At 38.1% G+C, this 19627-nt stretch overlaps 1 protein-coding gene across 1 annotated transcript; it reads left to right on the top strand.

Annotated features, from left to right (window-relative positions):
• The first annotated feature begins 16591 nt into the window (after positions 1-16591).
• Positions 16592-18529, top strand: LOC145766801 (uncharacterized). The gene is made up of 2 exons (XM_082578507.1): positions 16592-17354; positions 18178-18529. Exons 1-2 carry the CDS (start codon positions 16592-16594, stop codon positions 18225-18227), a joined length of 813 nt encoding a protein of 270 aa, XP_082434633.1. The 3' UTR covers positions 18228-18529.
• The last annotated feature ends 1098 nt before the right edge of the window (positions 18530-19627 follow it).

Raw genomic sequence — 19627 nt, 5'->3', positions numbered from 1 at the left:
AAAACTAATTTCCAAGGAAGAACTACAAGATGAGTTGTTTTGAGACAAATTACAATAATTGTAATTTTGTTTAAACTAGAAAGTCTTGGTTTAATTAACAATTTTCATAGTGTAGGCCTAATGCTCTGTTTAGTCTAAACCACAAAAAAAAAGTTATTCCAAAATATGAAGGTAAAATTTTACACCAACTTACGTTTCGCAGCCTAGACCAAGATAGCAAGCAAAAACTGCATAGCAGTTGCTGTTGTCGCATCACAAAAGAACCACTAAGTGCGCTAAAGCATTTTTTTGAGTGTATTATTTTCAAAAAAAAAAGTTATGCTTGATTAAAATCAAACTGACCGGTTTTACCCGACGACTTGTTTTGCCCTGAACTACCATACATAGTAATAAAAGATAAATAAATAGGAAAATTAGGCAAAAAAAGTATAGCCTACAAAATAAAGTGACTTTTGGTAACTTTATAACTTCTTAAATATTGACCTCACATCCATGAAATTTTGGTTCTACATTTCTTTTGTTAATTGGTACAACTAAAAAAATGTAAATTTAGTGACAAAAATTCGCCAAGAAATGTCAAGGCTGAAAAACTATTGCTGTTGTGACAATCTGTTTTTGATTAAAGTAGAAAAGTTAGCCGTTTTACTTTTGCAAGCGAACCATAAACACAAAAAAACAGAGAAAGCTATTGCTATTCAACTGGAACCTGTTATTGTTCTAACTAACCTTTCAGTAAATTCCCCACTGCAGGACCAAAGTAGGCTACTTCAGTCAAGACTATAGTGATATGAAACTTTCTACTTCCTTTACGCGGCAAACTGCGGTCACGAAACAACCGCAGCAAAGAATCTGCAGACACTATTGTATTCTGCAAAGCTCGATAACGCCATTTTAAAATGATTGATTGAATCTCTATCCTCGGACTGGGAAAGCTTCTTTGCAAGCTTAATCCTGGCAGTTTCGCATACTTGTAGAGGCTTTGAATTACTGACGCAGGCCCGGTCACTGAGATTGACAGAATAAAGTTTTCGGTTGTTGAAGTGTTGTTGCCTGGGAATTATTCCATCCATTATTTGCCGCTGAATAGAGAGCAGTCCTTAACGTGCGTTGCTTAAGCGCACACCCCGAGAGTCGAACCAGCGCCGCTTGATCTTGAAGCTTCTTCGTTCACGAAGTCACGCGCTAACCAACTGAGCTATTTTGACGCACTATAATATGCAACCTCGAATGGTCGAAGATTTTTGGTGTGTAAGCTATGTATCGGCTATCTAGTCTTCATAAAAGACCATAGGCTTTGGGGCATTATTCAAGCTTTCTTTTGGTCAACAAAGTAAAGCAAGAAATGCTTATGGAAGTATTTCCAACGACATTTATTAGTATTTTCTTTTCTGAGAAAAAAGTATTCCAACGTATAGAGTAGGTAGGGAGGGGGTTATTTATCAAATTGTTTTAAATTCAGATTTAGCTCTGACTTTAGGATACTACAGTAGTGGAAGATGGAGTAAAATGAAATCTCGGAATAAAACGCACTTAGTATTTTTTTCGAAAACCAAAATGCTAACACTACCATTCATTTGCTAAATTGTAAAAAACGTCAAGAAAACTCTTCTGTTAAAACACGACGCAGATTTAATTTTAAACGGAGCAGCGAGGGAAGAAAATGTGTTTTAGTTGAAGAAAAACAAATTTACATTTCAATTCTCTTTTACTATAAATACTTTAGCGTATCACATTTAGAATTATTTTATTCTGACGATTGTTCCTGAAGAGAGTCGGACGAAAACCTGCAGCTTCGAGCTGTGTGCAACATTCTACTCGTAATTTAAAAACAAGATGTATTTCTTTAATCAAATTTATGACATAAAACACTTTCGCTGCTAACCGTAGTCAGCATCAGTGATATGCAATATTGTGGTTTAATGTTTTGCTTAACTTGTAGCCTACTGTAATGTCGAATGTATGTTTTTACGTGCAGCGTACAGCCGTGCACCTCAAATTTTATATGAACATTAGATAAGCACTGTGTTGTGTTTTGTACGAAAGGTTTACTATAACAAACTGAAGCCTACGATGAAACCAACCATCATACGTCTATATTTTATTTATTCCTTTAGCTGTTTTGTTGCAATGTGGCTAATAGGTTGTTGTAACAGCGTTCCTGAGGTAGCAGCTTATTTGCAGGAAGAAAATTTGTAAAAATTCGTTTTCACGTTTTATCGGACCATCTTGGCTTGGTCCCAATGTAGTCCGACTTAGACGGTTTGAATATGGTTGTAAATACCAGGGATATCAAAGACTACAAACTCTACAATTATACGAATAGCTAGGCATAATTGTTGCACTGCTATAGTCCAGAGGTCACCAAACTTTTTGAGAAAGGCCCATGTGACTGCAAGAATAGATGCTCTCGCGCCGGACAACCATTTTCTTCAGTTCAGTCTGCAACCTGTGGTAGTGATTCAACAGAGTGGGTGTGATTTATTCAGCTGTAAGCGACAATTGACACTTTCGGTCGTTGCAGGCGAATAAGTTGTGGGGATAAAGCTCCTTATTTGATCACAAACTCACACATACTTAATCTTTCAGAAACAGCTATTTAAAATGGTAATTACGCATTGAATATAAAGACGAGAAACGGAAAATCAAACACTTAGGCTAATCACTTTACATAGCGTTAACTTTTAATAGGATTTTTATTTAGTGTATTTCATATTGTTTGCTCAATATGGCAGCCGGGTGGATGAACCCCACCGGCCGTAGATTGGTGATTTCTGCTATAACCTACCAAAGTCAGAAGCAACCATAATGAGGAAACATGATCTTTCGTTTTATATTTTGACAGAAACAGTACATTTTTTATTTTTGAAATATAACTTATTTAAAGCCGCATGTTATTAGAAATAAAATGAATACATGACAATGTATTTTATGAATTGAACAGAATGATATGAATAGTCCGTATAACATCAATTGAAATTGTGAAGAAAGAAGCTTTCTTATCGGCTATCAGCACAAAGCTGAACACTCACTATAGTATAGCGAGCAGTTGCGATTCGCTAACCATAACGGTGTAGCTTCCACGCTACCCACCTAGACCAACCAATCAACTATAACAGGATTTCCCAACCTGGGGGCCATGGCCCCCAAGTGGGCCATGAGATTTTTTCAAGGGGGCCATAAAAAAATTTGAAAAATACTATTTTTTTTAATTTATCATCTCTAAGTCCACTCCAACACTATATAACAAAAAAATAAAAATAAAATTTAATAAAAATATTTGTACATTTTGCCCAAATCTTCATGAAATGGTCTTTAATTCCCGGTTGATTCAAAAATAATAATATAAGATTTCTATGTAATGTTGTAAACAGTTGCGGCTGCTGTGAGACTAATAAACTTCACAAACATACCTATGTTATGTACTATCATGTGTAGACCTATTGTGTGTTGTATTTATATCATATCATCATTCTAACTACCGGTTACTGTATAAACAAGTTTTTTAATTAAAATGACGTTTCTTAATTTTTTCAAAAGGTTGAAAAAATAAGGGGGCCATTGATTTTTCAAAATTTTTAAAGGGGGCGACGGTGTCAAAAGATTGGGAACCCCTGAACTATAACATATCATGTTTCTCTGTAACCGATTGTAGCAAGAATAGGCACCGTGTTTCACCCATGACGCAGGGCCGGATTAAGGTTTTCATGGACCTGGGGCTATTGGTAATCTGAGGCCTATATTTCATTTCCCTCATTGTACCAATCACAATTAAAATGAAATAACAAAAATTATACCCGAAGTACAGTATTTACTTATTAAACTCATTCAAATGACATGTTTTCTGGACTTAGACAAAGCAAAGCTGTTAATAACATTATCGGTGTCTATTTTTTCCAAAATTTTGTTTTCAATGCAGAGTAGAGCCAAGGAATGCAATCTTTTCTGGTCCATGGATGAAGGCAGTTGATTCTTTACTCTTTTAAGCACTGAAAATGAGCGCTCACCTGAACAATTAGAAATCATCAGACAAAGATACATTCTTAGTAGCCTACAACAAATACGTTAGGAAATGCATACATAAACTCATTTTCATTGATGAATCTAAACATTCGAGTTTCTTTGCTGCATTCGCTGTTAAAATAGTGTTGTTTAAGCAGTGCAGAAAAATGAATTATCTCTTCAGGCAGTGATTCTTTCAGAATCTTGATCATCTGGATGATAGTGAAGCAATGTTTTAGCACTCTCTTCAATTTTACAGTTAGACATGGTGTTTAATTCCGCCAGAAACGAAAATCTTATTTGAAGACGATCGTATGCTGCGATTCGGGATTTCATACACAAAATAATTTGGTCAATGATTGGCAAATATGAGTCTACTTTGAATCTGCACGATGGATCAAGTGATGTGTCTTCAGATCCACCTTCGCTATCCAAGCATACTTTTCTTCTCTTCCTTCTTGAAATTTCTTCATTCAATATAATGATGACAGCCACTTAAACCCCCCCCCCCCCCCCCCCAGGGTTATTCAACTAATCTTAACAAAGGTCCAGTTTGACAAGTTGCATATTTTTAACGGTCCGGTGAACAAGTTATTTCACACGCAACCACGAAACCTAAACTACTTTATCAAACCACTTTCTTAGGTAAAATGTAACTCGAATTAGATTTCTGAGAAAGTATTGGAGAGTTTGGGAGTCGACTACCCCCAGCAACTAGATTAATCACAGTAGAAATTGCTTCCTTCCAGTAGAAATATGTTTAAAAAAGCCCTGAAACGTGGCAAAGAGGGTATTCTTCCAAAAGCTCAAGGTCCACCATCAACCCCCAGAAGGTCCGGATTCGGACCGCGGTCCGCCAGTTGAGTAGCCCTGCTCTACCCTTTTGTTTGAGTTTTTGAAATTGGGATCTAAATTTTTGAACAAAGTTATATAGACCCTGAAGCAGATTTGTTGCCTTATTCAAAGTAATTTTGCTATCCTGTAGCGCCCGACTAGTTTTATAAAACCGTTCCATTATGCAAGACCATAACTCAATTAAAATAACGGTTTCAAGCTTTTCCATTGACAAGATAGCCTAAACCCCTTGGCTGTTTCTTTAGTTTGTGATTGTTCGTCATTGTCATCAGACATTGCTTTCAAGACTTGAAGAACTGCTTGATAACTTTTTCTTAGCGCATGTATAACGTCATATCGTGTGCCTCCCAACGTGTATCAGACGAAGGCTTAATTGTTGGCAAATAAGTTAAGAACCACTGGTTTACACAGTTAGCGTTCGTTCTATGATATTCGTCCTTTATTTTTTCGATCGTGATAATAAGCATGTCAGTTGCTCTTAGTAAGTTGTTATCGGTGGGCCTATTTTTTGGTGGGCCTGGGGCTGCAGTCCCATCAGCCCCCGCCTTAATCCGGCCCTGCCCATGAGGGGCGAGAAACATGAATTTAATTTAAATAATCATAAAAAAAACTGAAAAGCATTTGCTTATGATTGATCGAAACAAAGTTCTTTGTGGTCCAAAAAAAACTAGATTGAATTGAAATCAAAACAACTTTTTTAATTAGGAAGCTTTACTTATTGGGTCACCAAGAGATGTTGAAAGATAAAAATATACGTAGCCTACATGTTTCGTAAAATGGGGTAGGTAGTAGGATAAGCCTTATGCCGTTATGAAACTCTACAATGCAGACTATATTATTATTAGTGAAACTTAAATGCTTTCCAAGTTGAAAATTTCATGAATAAACCAACTAACTTAATCAACAAGTATAGGCTATAGTTCATATTTTGTTTAATCATTTTTTTTTACAATTCTCTTATTCATAATTGGCTTAAAAGCATTGTGGCCTGCTGCAGGTTATTTTCGAACAGTCAATTTATTTATATTGCAACAAAGAGAATCCGTACGATTTCAATACATTCAGGGAGGCATAGGCTACGTCAACCCCACAGAAGAATACAGTAAAATACAAACTAGTCACAACGGATACACAGCTTACTGCAAGGTATGTTTCTTGGTATGAAAGCTTGCTTCTTTTATGATTACACAGAAACATTGCTAAGGCTGTTGCCAGACCTCCACCAAAAAATGTGTAGCAGTGCAGGGTGAATTCGCTGGTCCTGCGTCTGTGCTTTTCAGCAGCCTGTTTGTCCGCAACATTTATAAAGAAAGTTCCAAAGTTAATAAAGCAAGCATACATAACAATGAAAACGGAAAATGTCTCATTCAGCTCTCTGAAGCATGCTGCAATGTAGATCCATTGACAAAATACGATGAAACCCATCACATAACAAAACTCTCTTGCTGAGGAATCTTCGTTTTTGAATCTTCTTGCTTGTGCATACATGGTGCTTAGCCAACAAAACAGAACGCTTAAAATTCTTAGATGTTATTTGAAGTAGAATATATTGAAGCTTTAATGTAAATACTGTAGTTAATTTGACATAGGTTATGTTGGCTGAAGCCACAGTTTCATTTTCACACCGCAAATAACCGCCCCATTAACGACATCGCCCAAATGTCCGAGCTACGATTGGATGCCTCATGCCTGGATCTAAGCGCAACAGACTACAGAATCCCTATACCGATCCTTGCAGGTTGCATAACTTGCTAAGCTTTTCTAAAAGGGTTCGTCAAAACACCTAACTATTCTGATGGCTAGAGAACCCAACCACCTGCTCAATACAAACTTACATGTTCTATTCCTTTCATTTGTTGCAGTGGATCTCTTGTTTATGATGTTTGGTATTGTTGCTTCCGTTGAGCTTTCATTTTTAGTCGAATGAAACTTACTTTTGTTGAAAGGGTATTTTATTTTTGGGTTATTTATTTTTTTTAGAAAGGGTTATTTATTTTTGTTTAAAGTAGCCTATACTTTGCTGTTCTTTATGTTAGGCTCCTTTGGCTGCGTAGTAGCCTATCTTATTTTCTCTCCCGGTAGACTACTACCCTTTAGCTTGTTTAGAAACGTACAGAAACACGTCTTCTGTTAAATACACAAATCGATAAACCAAAACTGGAAGTCATATGATCGTTTTTAAGTGGCCCACTTAGTCGAATAGCCTACACATATACGTAACCTAAGCGATTTAAAAAAATTCCCGAATAAAAAACTTAAGTTCTACTCTTGGAAATTTTTAGCCGCACAAACAAGAGTGTATAGGCCTATGCAATTCTACGAAATAAAAAAACTGGCGTAGCAATTCCTTCCAGTAACTTAACCATGGGAAGGGTTTTGGAGTTACAGCATCTTTATAGTTTAGACAGAATAATTTCAAACACACTTTTGCACGGCAAGAAGAACCAACCAACGAAAGTGTTTACACAAAGTTATTTGTTTCAGTATAGGCCTAGGTGCGATGTTGTAGCCAATGGCTACTCAACTAATGTTAGCAAAGGTCCATTTTGACAAGTTGAATATTTTTTTGCGGTCCGGTGAATATTTCATATGCAACCACGAAAATTAAACAACCAGTAGCCTACGAGCACCGAAACACTTTTCAGGTAGTATCTAACACGACTTGGATTTTTGTCTGACACAAACAAAGAAATAAAAAATGAAAAAATGTATTGTGTTCCTTTGTAGTGTAGCTGTGTAGATCGCACATCAGAGAAGACGGCAAAATGTTGGGGGTCTGGGGGCGAAGCCCCCAGCTCCTTGGATAATCACAAAAAATTGCTTTTCTCTAATGGAAATTTGTTTAGAGGCCCAAAAATGTGGCAATGAGGATATTCTTCCAGAATCCCGAGGTTCACCTTCAACACCCAGAAGGTCCGGATTCGGACCGCGGTCCGCCAGTTGAGTAGCCCTGTTGTAGCCTACAGAGCCTCTGACATAAATTTTCACTAGGGGTACGAAGAGTTATTCCGGGCCCCCTCTCACTCCGGGCCCCCTTTGTCTTTGGCAAAACGCGTGATGTTTGCTTAGGCGTATTGCACACCATGCAACATTTTACTGCAGAATTGGACATATGTGCGCAGTAGTAGCATCAGGCTGCAATAAAACTATTATTTAGTGTTTAGTGTTATAATAATAAAAATAATAATATATGAGATGTTGTAAAGCAGAGTGCTTATTCATCTTTCAATCACGTACAGTAAACAACTAATAAAGATAATAACAATATTAAGATTAACAGAGGTATCAACAGTGATACACACGCAAAAGTAAACAGCTATGTAATATCAATGTGACTAGGTAAAAAGACACACAAAAACAATACCAACATTTTTGTTATTGTACTAAAGCAATATTGGTATGCATCAATTAGGCAGTGACTGCTGGAATGCCTAATGCTAACAGTGTAATTGAACACTAGTGTTGGTACAGTAATAACAGTAGGCTACACAATCACAACAATAAATAGTAGGCTACACTACAGTATTAGATATTGGCAACAACAGTATAAATAGAAAGTAACGTTAAAAATTTTAGAAACAAAACTTACTGTGGTAAGGTTACACAAAACACAACATAAAAATTAGAAACATTGTGGGGTGTACACAATATCCCGGTTTTGGAAAAATTTATCTAATAAAGCTTTAAACGAATTTACACATTGGCGAAGCAACCACATGCTCAGGGAGACTGTTCCACTCATTGATCACACGGCAAGTAAAAAAGTTACCAAATTTTCTGGTCTTTGGCCTTGGCTTTTCCAGCTTAAGGCTGTGTCCTCTTGTAGCAATGTTTTTCATGTCCAGTGTGAATAGATTGTTGACATTGACATCATACAAGCCATGCATGTATTTAAATGTTTCGATGAGGACACCTCGGAGTTTTCTGTGTTCTATAGTGGGCAGACCAAGTTTTTTCAGCCTTTCTGGATAGGTTAGTTCTCGAAATCCAAACACAAGTTTTGTGGCTCTTCGTTGAACTGCTTCTGAACTGCGTGGTGTGCATATCATGTGATCTGTCCTTCGCCAATTTGTGTAGGCTATCCTGCATTGAATTCGTGTGTCAGTTGTTGATGGTGCTGTTGAGAGGTGTCGTTTGTACAGCTTTAAAATGTAAAATTTTCAAATTCATTCATTTATTTCTCTTAGATGTAGCCTATAACTATTCCTGATGAGGACACTATGTGGTGTCGAAAACGTTGGATTTAGTAGTTTTTTCTTGTTTTTTTTGTGTATTTAATAAAAAATGTTTAAATCCGCTAACGTTACTGAGTGTTATATAATCTGGTACAAGTCAAGCTCTCTACCAAGGCTCAAACATAACATCTTGTGAAGACATAATCAAATTAATCATCTGACTAATAACCTTTTTTCATTAACTTTTGCGTTCATCACATGCCTATAGCAGAGGTGAACGAAGTCACTTTTTTTTACTCCGGCTCCGCTCCTGCTTCGAAAGTATTGACTCCTGGTCCAACTCCGAAATTCATTTTGAAGAGAAATAAGCGTGAAACTACCTTTTTCAAATAATTTTTAAAAAACACAAAAAATCCCAACAACACTCTCAACCTATTGCTTTTGCTACCCTATGCCTCCCCCCTCCCGCACAGGAGAATAATCAACTTTTATGATTTAATTTAGGGTGCTTTTAACAGAACATTTTTGCACGAAGCATTAAATCACCACTTTTGGCCCATAATTTGCGTGCAATGCACTCAATTACTTTTCCGGGCCCTTTTGCTACATTACACCCCCCCAGGACTAAAAAATAACAATTTTTATGCTTGAATTTAGTCGTTTAGAATGGTTTTAACCAACATTTTTGCGCGTAAAGTATAAAATCACAATTTTGGGCCCCCCAACAATCACAGGCCTGGGCCCTCAAGGGTACGCCGTACCCTCCGTACCCCCCTCTTATAGGCCCTGGTAGCCTACCTCGATGTAAAAATTTGCAGAGGTGGCGGTTTCGCGCTACTTTTTTGGTAGTTGCTGCGGCTCTACATTTTTGTTGGAGTAGCGGCTTCACTACCAATGTAGCGGTGGCGGAGAGAATCTACATTTCTTTCAGTCGCACTCCGCTACCCGCTACTTTCCAATTTGAAGTTTAAAAAAAATTACTCGTTTTTGGAGATTTTTATGGCAACAATGCGTAAAATAATCCATGCATAAGTCATCCGACTATCCCGGGAAACATCAAGCCACGTTGATACCGACAAGAGTGATACCAACACCGGCAGTCACTACTTCGAGGATGAATTTTTTGGTATGTTGGTGTCATCGCATGAAACGTCGATACGGAAAGAAACGTTAATTGTGGAGGCCTTTTATCAGACAGAAGCAAGTCCTTTAGCTTTTCTCGTGCCGATTTAAAACGTCTGTTCATCAAATAGTAATACAACACCCTATCGCCATTCCTTCCAGTGCTGCGGTGGAGAGACTTTTGTTTTCTTGGAAAAGACATGCCGAAGCCAAAGCGGGCAGGACTCAGCGACTTACATTTAGAAATGCTCGAACAATAAATTTCACCTAAAACGTGTTTTCTATAACGACGTTGAAATGGCAGTGTAAACGAATGATATCATTTGTTTTCAAGGTCATTCAGACGTCACAAAATGCAGTGTTCGTTTAAGAGAAAGGTAGCGGTAGCGCGCTACTTAGCGGTAACGCGCTTTTAAAGTAACGGATACCCACCTCTGACAATTTTGAGCACTTTGTTTAGTTTAGTCCAAGTTAAATAGAATATGAAACGTAACTCTAGGTTTACGTAGGCCATGTGTTAACTTATGTAATTCTAAATTATGTCAGAAAATGGACCACGATGAAGTGCTTGCAGGTCTTGGAACATGGAATTAATTGACTGTTGCAGTTTAGCTATACTGGGGTGATTGAAAGCGAATCTCATTTAGATCTAAATCGTAACAGTTTGATGTACAGTATGTTACTGTGGAATGCTTTTTTGTGTTGATCAGTTAAGTACGCTTTTGAAATCGCTTCAAAGTCAAAACCAAAAGGTTGTACTTAAGCTATAACATGTTTTATTGTTTTCAAGAGGGCCACTTTACCGATGTACACGTGAACCATTTGTGAAAATGTCCCTAATCAAGCACCTTGGTGGAGTACCAATGTACCATCTGGGGACTTTGATGGAGTAGGTGTATGCTATGACGAATGTTCATTAGTTTATGTTCGAAACTATGGACCTGGTACGAAGTGGCCACCAGGTAGGCTACGGTAATTAAAAAACGGGGACGTGTTCTGTAGAACGTAGGCTACGAACGGACGAGGCGTTTGGAGGAGACACATAAATCAACTCCAGCCCAGGTTTCAAAACGTTCAAACTGAAAGTAAAAGTGACTTTTCTGATTCAAGTAAAGATAAGATTGCACCAAGTCTAAAGAAAGAGTCTGAACCGATTGATACCAATGAACTCTCAGGGCATTGTAGCCTAAAGCTGTCCCGCAGAGACGCTATCCAGTTCGAAACAGACGCAAACCTAATTTCTATCACGCTTAGTCAATACGTTTGTTAGTCGTATGTGTGCTTCTGACCCTAATTATAATATGACCATTATTACAGTGATCTGTTAGAAGCACTATATATTGTGTTGTAAAGTTATGAATACTTGGTTAGTATCACCCTTCTTTAGCTGTAATGTTTTTTATACGAGATCGTGTGTCGTGTCATCGTGTGGGTCTACGTATGGTGGAATGCCATGTCTTAGTTCTATACAGTTCAATAACGTTAGTTTTGCGTTATGATTATTGCATTAGATTAGCATTAGTGCATTGTACCGAGTCATGTGCGCTTGATTACGTCGTGCCTCCCTGTGGCTGTGAGTATTTCGTAATTATTGCAGAAGGACTTGGCAACCACCCAGCGATTTGTCACTTGTATAGCTCTGCTTGTGTTAGACCTCTTTTCAATTCCTTTACGTTTGTGGGTTTCTGTAGCTATTCTGCAGCACCAACAAGCGTAACAATACCAAGCCGTAACTAAGGTGTTTATTACGTTAATGTTCGAAACGCCTTAGGCAGTAAATCGTACTCAATCTGTGGATCGCGTAGGCTAATGTGTATCAATCACCGTGTTTTCGCGACCACGCCACTGAAAATTTTTTGTTTGTTTCTATCTTTTAAAGCATTATACAGTATAGCTAGGCTATACTTATAGAATACCATGGTTAAAATTTTAAACTATATAAATGTAAATGATAGGAGACAGTTTTCTTATGCTCTTTTCATCTTCTTTCCTTCGTCATTACACTAACCTGTTTTTTTTAGCTGTCAACTAAACATTTTCAAAACTCGAGTGAAAGATATGGTTTATAGACAAGAAATAACTGCCAAATTCAAATTATACTGCATTAAGTTTGTACCGGTAATACTATCAAAGTGCCCCAATCACCAGTTCAACGAGCCAAAATTCTTAAGGGACTTACATGTAAAACGTGATAAAGCAAAAAGGAGCGGAATCGTTCAATTGCAAGACGCAGAAAAAAAAAGTTAAAACAACACTGTTGTAACATAGGGGCAGAAATAACTTCAGGCCTGTGAAGTAATTACAAAAAACATGTTAAGGGAGCAAAAGTAACTGATGGGGGTTAAACGTCATTCAACATGAATTATAATAGTATTAAAACATATTTTGTTTGGAAAACAAAATAAAATTTGGGAGGTTTGCCCCAAAGACCCCTCCACCGTGGCTACGTCCCCGTTCCAATCTGGCAGATTTCACGGAGCAGTAAGCTACAAAGAGTTTGCAAATTATTTTTCAAGTCTTGTTAGTTGTTTGCATTAATTCTTGATAATCCATACATATCATACGGAATCAAAGAGCATTTATTCGCATGGAAAAAAGATTTGTCAAAAGGAATTGATATCAAGCGTGGAGTACGCCAAGGATGTGCACTTTCTCCATGTCTTTTTAATTTATATACAGAAATTGTTTTTCGAAGCATTGATGATATGAAAGGGATAAGTGTTGGCGGTTTAAACATAACAAATTTGCCCTATGCTGATGATACTGTTCTGTTGGTTGAATCACAAGAAGATCTTCAAGAAATATTGGACAATTTTAACTCAATTGGTAAAGAATTTAATATGAAAATTAACGCTAAAAAACAAATCAATGATAATCTTAAAATCACCAGACGCTCCAGTACTCCAAATTATAATTGACAATAAAAATATATAAAAAATAAATCTTTTTCCTGTTTTGGATATTTAATAACTGAAGATGGGAGACGTGACCATGAAATTCTAAGACGGATAGAAATTGCAAGAATTACATTTGGAAAAATGAAAAATGTTTTAATCAATCAAAGTTTAAATTTATCAATTCGCCAAAAGATATTAAAATGCTATATCTGGTCAACCCTTTTATACAATTCTGAAACTTGGACAGAGTCACAAAAAATGGAGAAACGGATCGATGTCTTCGAGCTCTGGACATACAGGCAAATGTTAAAAGTTTCATGGAAACAAAAGATCACTAACGATGAAGTATTATCCAAATTCAATTCAAGCAAAATTCTCTTACAAATAGTCAAAAGAAGAAAATTGAAGTACTTCAGACACACAATAAGGCAAAACTCGTTACAAAGATCATTAATAGAAGGAAAGATAAACGGTAAAAGAAACAAAGGCAGACCAAGAATGTTTTGGACAACTAATCTTACTAAGAGAAATAAAACAAAATAACTTCAGCGGGTTTAACATGATGTATTACATACACAAATATAACCTAATTAAAAATAAACTCTAACATTTTCGACACGTACGTGTGTCCTCATCAGGAATTACATATCTGCAATATACATAAAATGAAAATTGTAAGATAAATTTGACTTTGCACTATAACTGTAACTGTAGACTAACGACACTCCAGACTGAAAAGCACAAACTGAACGAGTGACACAGGAATGATTACAAGTAAATTATACGGTGGAAAACAGATCACATGAGGTGTAAACTACAAGCATTTGACAAACAATTAGAACACACACAAGAGGAACGAGGAGCCACAGGCGAATAACTGCCGGTTGAGAGACGGATTATTACGTTTGATTTTTAAGGCTTCCATGATCTTAGTCTGAAACTCAGATCTGCCTCGAAAGCTTTAACATTACTAAATTCAGTTATGAAAGTGCAGTACGGACAGCTCATGGTCGAGAACAATGGCGCGTTGTATTCTGTTTTTATTTTCGGTCATTTATCTGTCATTGACCGATTATTTAGCAAAATGTCCGAAAAAATATAGTCAATTTGGTCAAAATGTCTGAAAAAATATATAGCCAATTCAGTCAAAATGTCAGAAAAAATATATAGTCAGTTTAGTCAAAATATCCTAAACTTATGCGTTTGAGGTTAAACGCTGCATCATACCAAAACATTCAATTATGACGCGGCATACGCGCACTGGCACAGTAACGCGAAGCGAGCACGCTACAACGTGAGCGGTGAAATTGTTGAAGAGTTAAATCACTTTGTAATTGCGAACCATTAGAGCGTAACGTGTTTTTTTTATTTGGTCATTCTTACTTGTTTTTATTCCTTTCCGTTGTACTTTATTTTTGTTTGCGTTATTTTTGAACGTGTGTTAGTGTGCAATAAAAGATGTCTGCGACCGGGTGTTGCAGGTTGAGTTTCGCTGATGAACGTTGAAGAAACGTTTGTCTGTTCTATAACTTTTCTCAGATAAAACACAACGTTTCTCACCGAAACTTAATGTTGTAGCTAGTCAGGAAGTGCAAATTTTGGTTTGTGTCAGCTACTTGAAAGGAAATATTTTCATCAGAAAAAATGACCGAATTTTTTCAAGTCTTCGGACAAATGACCGATAAGTCTCAGCGAAAAAACCCAGCGAAAAAAACCAGGTTGTATCCGACCCTCAATACGAGAAAGGAACATAGTGATAATGCTGAATCCATACACAATTGCGGTTACTACGCCAATGACCAAAATTGACAAAACAGCCCTTTTCATGTACCGTACTTGATAAGGTGTCTTACTCTTCTTGTGATAAAATATCTCCATTGAAAGAGCTGTCGCAGCTCCTCCGCCAAAAGCTGTACAAGTATGCAAAAAACGTTCAGGAATTCTGTGATTGCTACATCCCCAAAAAGCCATTTGCTTGTCAACAAGATTTGCAACCAAAGTTAACAAGTTTATCAAAACAGCGTAGCCTAGCAGGACGTAAAAGAATACTTCATTAAAAGTGTCTTTGACAAACCACCCAACCAATAACAATGTAACCCATATGGCAAAGATCACAAGTCCGCAAGTGTAGGAAGCGCATCGCTTTGGTGGTTCTTGGTTTTGTCGTCGTCGTCGTCGTCTATAACGTTGGTCGTCTTCGTCGTCAGATAAGCACATTTTTAATTTTGCAATCTTCAGCAGTCAACAAATAGAAATCCTTGTAATAAAAACAACTGTGGTCCACAGTTTGAGTTAGACTGCTAAAGTTATTTTAAATCTGCAAGACTTGTATACGATAAACAAATGAATAACTTTCTTTTTCATTTTGTTGTGTCATAAACTAAAGATGCTGAAAGAAATAAACGTGGCTACACAGTAAGAGGCTACCGTAACTTCTGAATTAAAATGTTATCTAATTTTTAGATAGCTTGCCTTAGGCTACAAACAGAAAAAAATTAATCATAAGTAAAAATTTGTTTTCCAAATCATAGTAGCTGCGGGTACAGCAGAGATACCTATTATCCCTGTGGCAAGCTACATATAAAAATTCCTACCACCAAAGCGAGTAAATAGCAAGATTTGCAAGCTTAAGTTGTGCAATGATACATCTGGCAACTCTGATTCAAGGTGATGCTCCAGTGAAGATCAAGTCAGAGATAAAAACTTTAGGGTTTTGAACTTTCGCTGAAACAATCTATAAAGTGTTTCCAGACAAAACTTGTTTGTTAAAATTAAAACAATTATATCAACAAATAGAGTAAGCTTACTGTTGCTAAAAAGCATAAAGATGATTTTGTTTCAACGAAAACATAACTTTAAGTTTAACTCGTAAAAAATTCATACAACGAATACATTTTTGGTCGAATTTCATAAAGTGCACTATTTTAGAAGCCCGAACATTTTAAGATATTACCCTGTGGCACTAAACAGCTTAATCCGCTTTCGGGATTTTGCTCTATTTACGTACCCCAAACAGGGCCGTAGCCAGACCGCAGAGCAAGGGGGCCAACTTTTTTTAGGAGGGGGCCAAAAAAATTGAATCATTATACTTGTAGCTGTTGCTCGAGAATGTTGGGATTTTGCCAGGGGGGCGAAATTTTTTTCAGAGAAGGCGAGGCCCCCCTTGGCTACGGGCTTGACCACAAACCTAAGTTGTTTCTGATAGAACACAACGGTCGACTTGCATTTGCTGAGCACCCCAACATCGGGAGCTCCCACTCTCGCATGTAAGGCAACGTCGACCAACGGGTGTGCGGACTAGCGACCCTTCCCCGCAACCTTGACAACAATTGCCTTGAGAAAGCTGTAGTTGTAGTGTAATGCTAACATTGTGGTCACTCGTGCGTGACGTCCTGGCGTAAACACGAGGTACAATTGTGCTGGCATTCGGAAAGACACCACGAGAGAGAACGTACTATATACAGATTACGCATAATACAACATGGTGGCAGCGATGCAGTTTTGAACAATCGTTAAGTTAAAGTTCTAGTCAGTATAAGAAGCATGTCTATGTTTCAAGTGAACCCTCCAGCAGAATTCGATTTCTCAAATCCCAGCGGTTGGACCCTGTGGATAAGGCGATTTGAACGGTTTAGAAGTGCCTCAGGTTTAGCAGAGAAAGATGGCGAACTACAAGTCAACAAGCTCATCTACTGCATGGGCAATAAAGCTGAAGAAATAGTGCCGTCATTTAAGCTTTCGCCAGAAAATTCTAAAGAATACTCAGTAGTTAAAACTAAATTCCAACAACATTTTCTTGTGAGACGCAATATTATATTTGAGCGTGCCCAGTTTAACACAAGAAACCAAGGCGAAACTGAGTCTGCAAGTGCTTTCATATCTTGCCTGTACAACATGGCGGAAGGCTTGCAGTTCGGCGAGCTTCACGATGAACTGTTGCGTGACCGCATCGTGGTAGGCATTCGAGACAAAGGATTATCAGAACGGCTGCAGATGGACACAGACCTCACACTGCAAAAGGCAATCGACCTTGTTCGGCAAAGCGAGACAGTAAAACAGCAACAAGGCATTCTTTGTAAAGAAACGACACAACAAAATAGCGGCGAACTTGAAGCCATCGTAAGAAAAGAGAAACAGCGGTTTACAAAGAAATGCATGAAGTGTGGTCGATCGCCTCATTACAATGGAGAAACTTGTCCAGCAAAGACAGTCACTTGTTTCCAATGCAAAAAGATAGGACACTTTGCTCGACATTGTAGGAATCAGACAAACAAAAGCGTCAATGAAGCAAGTGAAACGACATCACGTAAGTCTGCCTGGTTTGTGAATGTTCTAATCAACAATTTTCCAGTTTCATTTAAAGTTGATACGGGTGCGGAAGTCACAATCATACCTGCTCATATCTGGGAGCACTTGGGTAAATTCAAGCTTTCCCAAACGGACAGACAATTGCAAGGCCCAGGTGGCAATCTTTTAAATGTGTTGGGCAAATTTAACTGTAGACTTACGTACAGACAAAATTACAGCTGTCAAAACGTTTATGTCGTCAAAAACGCTAATAATGCATTGTTAGGCTTTCCTGCTATAAATTGCCTACAGATCGTTAAATTCGTCAACTCGACTTCTAGTCCCGAAGCAGTGAAAACGCAAATTACAGCAAAATACCCCCAATTGTTTTGCAATCTTGGCAAGCTGTCAAGAGAATATTCGATAACGTTGTGTGATGACGCTGTTCCTTACCAAGTTCGTGCACCCAGACGTGTTGCATTGCCACTGTTCTCAAAAGTTAAAGTCGAACTATCCCGTATGCTGCAAGAAGGAGTGATATCAGAAGTTAAACGTCCCACTGACTGGTGTGCCGCAATGGTTGTAGTGCCCAAAAAAGACAACAGCGTAAGAATATGTGTGGATTACACAACGTTGAACAAAAGCGTCAAAAGAGAAAAACACCCATTGCCTTACGTTGACCAGGTTCTAGGCCAACTGAGTGGCGCTAAAATTTTCTCTAAACTAGATGCTAAATCTGGGTTTTGGCAAATACCTCTCTCGGAAAGCTCGAAAATCCTAACCACATTTATAACCCCATTTGGACGATACTGTTTTAATCGTCTACCATTTGGCATATGCAGCGCTCCAGAGTACTTCCAGCGAACGATGTCAGACATTCTTTCTGGGTTAGACGGCGTCGTGTGCGAAATGGACGACATTCTGGTGTTTGGAGCAAATCACGCTGAGCACGATCGACGATTAGCTGATGTTTTAGAAGTTTTGTCTTCAAGTGGACTGACACTAAACAATAAATGTGAATTTGCAAAAACGTCTATTAAGTTTGTTGGTCATATTATCGATAGCGACGGCATCCGTGCTGACCCTGACAAAGTAAGCGCTATCCTGAAAATGCAGAGCCCCAATAACATTTCTGAATTGCGACGATTTATGGGCATGGTAAATCAGCTAGGAAAATTTACAAATCAACTAGCAGAAAAGTCAAAACATCTACGTAAGCTGTTGAGTAAAAATACAGAATGGTCTTGGACCACGAAAGAAGAATCAGCTTTCAATGACATCAAAGCTATATGTAGTTCAACCGATGTACTAGCACTGTACGATCCGACGCTAGAGACAATAGTATCTGCTGACGCTTCCTCATTTGGCTTAGGAGCAGTTCTTCTTCAAAAACATGATTCTGATGTTTGGAAACCTGTTTCGTTCGCATCCAGAGCTATGAGTGATACGGAACAACGTTACGCGCAGATAGAAAAGGAAGCTTTAGCCATCACATGGGCGTGTGAGCGGTTTTCCAGTTATCTGATCGGCATGAAGTTTCTTGTTCAAACAGACCACAAGCCTTTGGTCCCTCTTCTAGGAAAAAAAGGTATCGACGAACTGCCCGCCCGCATTCAACGCTTTCGAATGCGTTTGATGAGATTCACTTATGATATTTGCCATATCCCAGGCAAAGAGTTAATTATTGCCGACACCTTGTCCAGATCACCTGTAGACTCGCCCACGTCATCCGACGAAGAATTTCGCCTCCTTTCTGAAGCCTACGTTATGTCAATAATGGACGGACTCCCAGCTTCGGAGAAGAGACTTAATGAAATACGTGTAAGGTTAAAAGATGATCCGGTCTGCAGTCAGGTAATGCAGTATGCACAAGAGGGGTGGCCGCGTATGAATGCCTTATCGAGTGCTGTTAAATGCTTCCATTCAGTCAAAGACGAAATTACGGTCCAAGACGGTTTGTTACTACGAGGAACTAGATTGATAATACCACCCTCGTTACGTCTTGATATTTTAAACAAAGTTCATGAAGGACACTTTGGGATTGTCAAAAGCAGAGAAAGAGCGAGAGGGTCTGTTTGGTGGCCATTTATGAGTAAGCAAATAGAAGAAATGGTTAAATCGTGCCCCACGTGTCTAAAAAATTCCTCACCAACTATCGAACCCCTATTGTGCACAGAGAGACCCGAACGACCATGGCAAAAAGTTGCAATGGACATGTTTCACTGGAAAAACCAACAATATTTATTGATTGTCGACTACTTTTCTAGATGGATTGAAACGGTCTTGCTTGTG

The sequence above is a fragment of the Aplidium turbinatum genome, chromosome 3 (assembly GCF_918807975.1).
Source record: "Aplidium turbinatum chromosome 3, kaAplTurb1.1, whole genome shotgun sequence".
In the NCBI taxonomy this organism is placed as follows: Eukaryota; Metazoa; Chordata; class Ascidiacea; order Aplousobranchia; family Polyclinidae; genus Aplidium; species Aplidium turbinatum.
The sequence above is the reverse complement of the archived record's forward strand: the minus strand, read 5'-3'. Positions and strand labels throughout refer to the sequence as shown.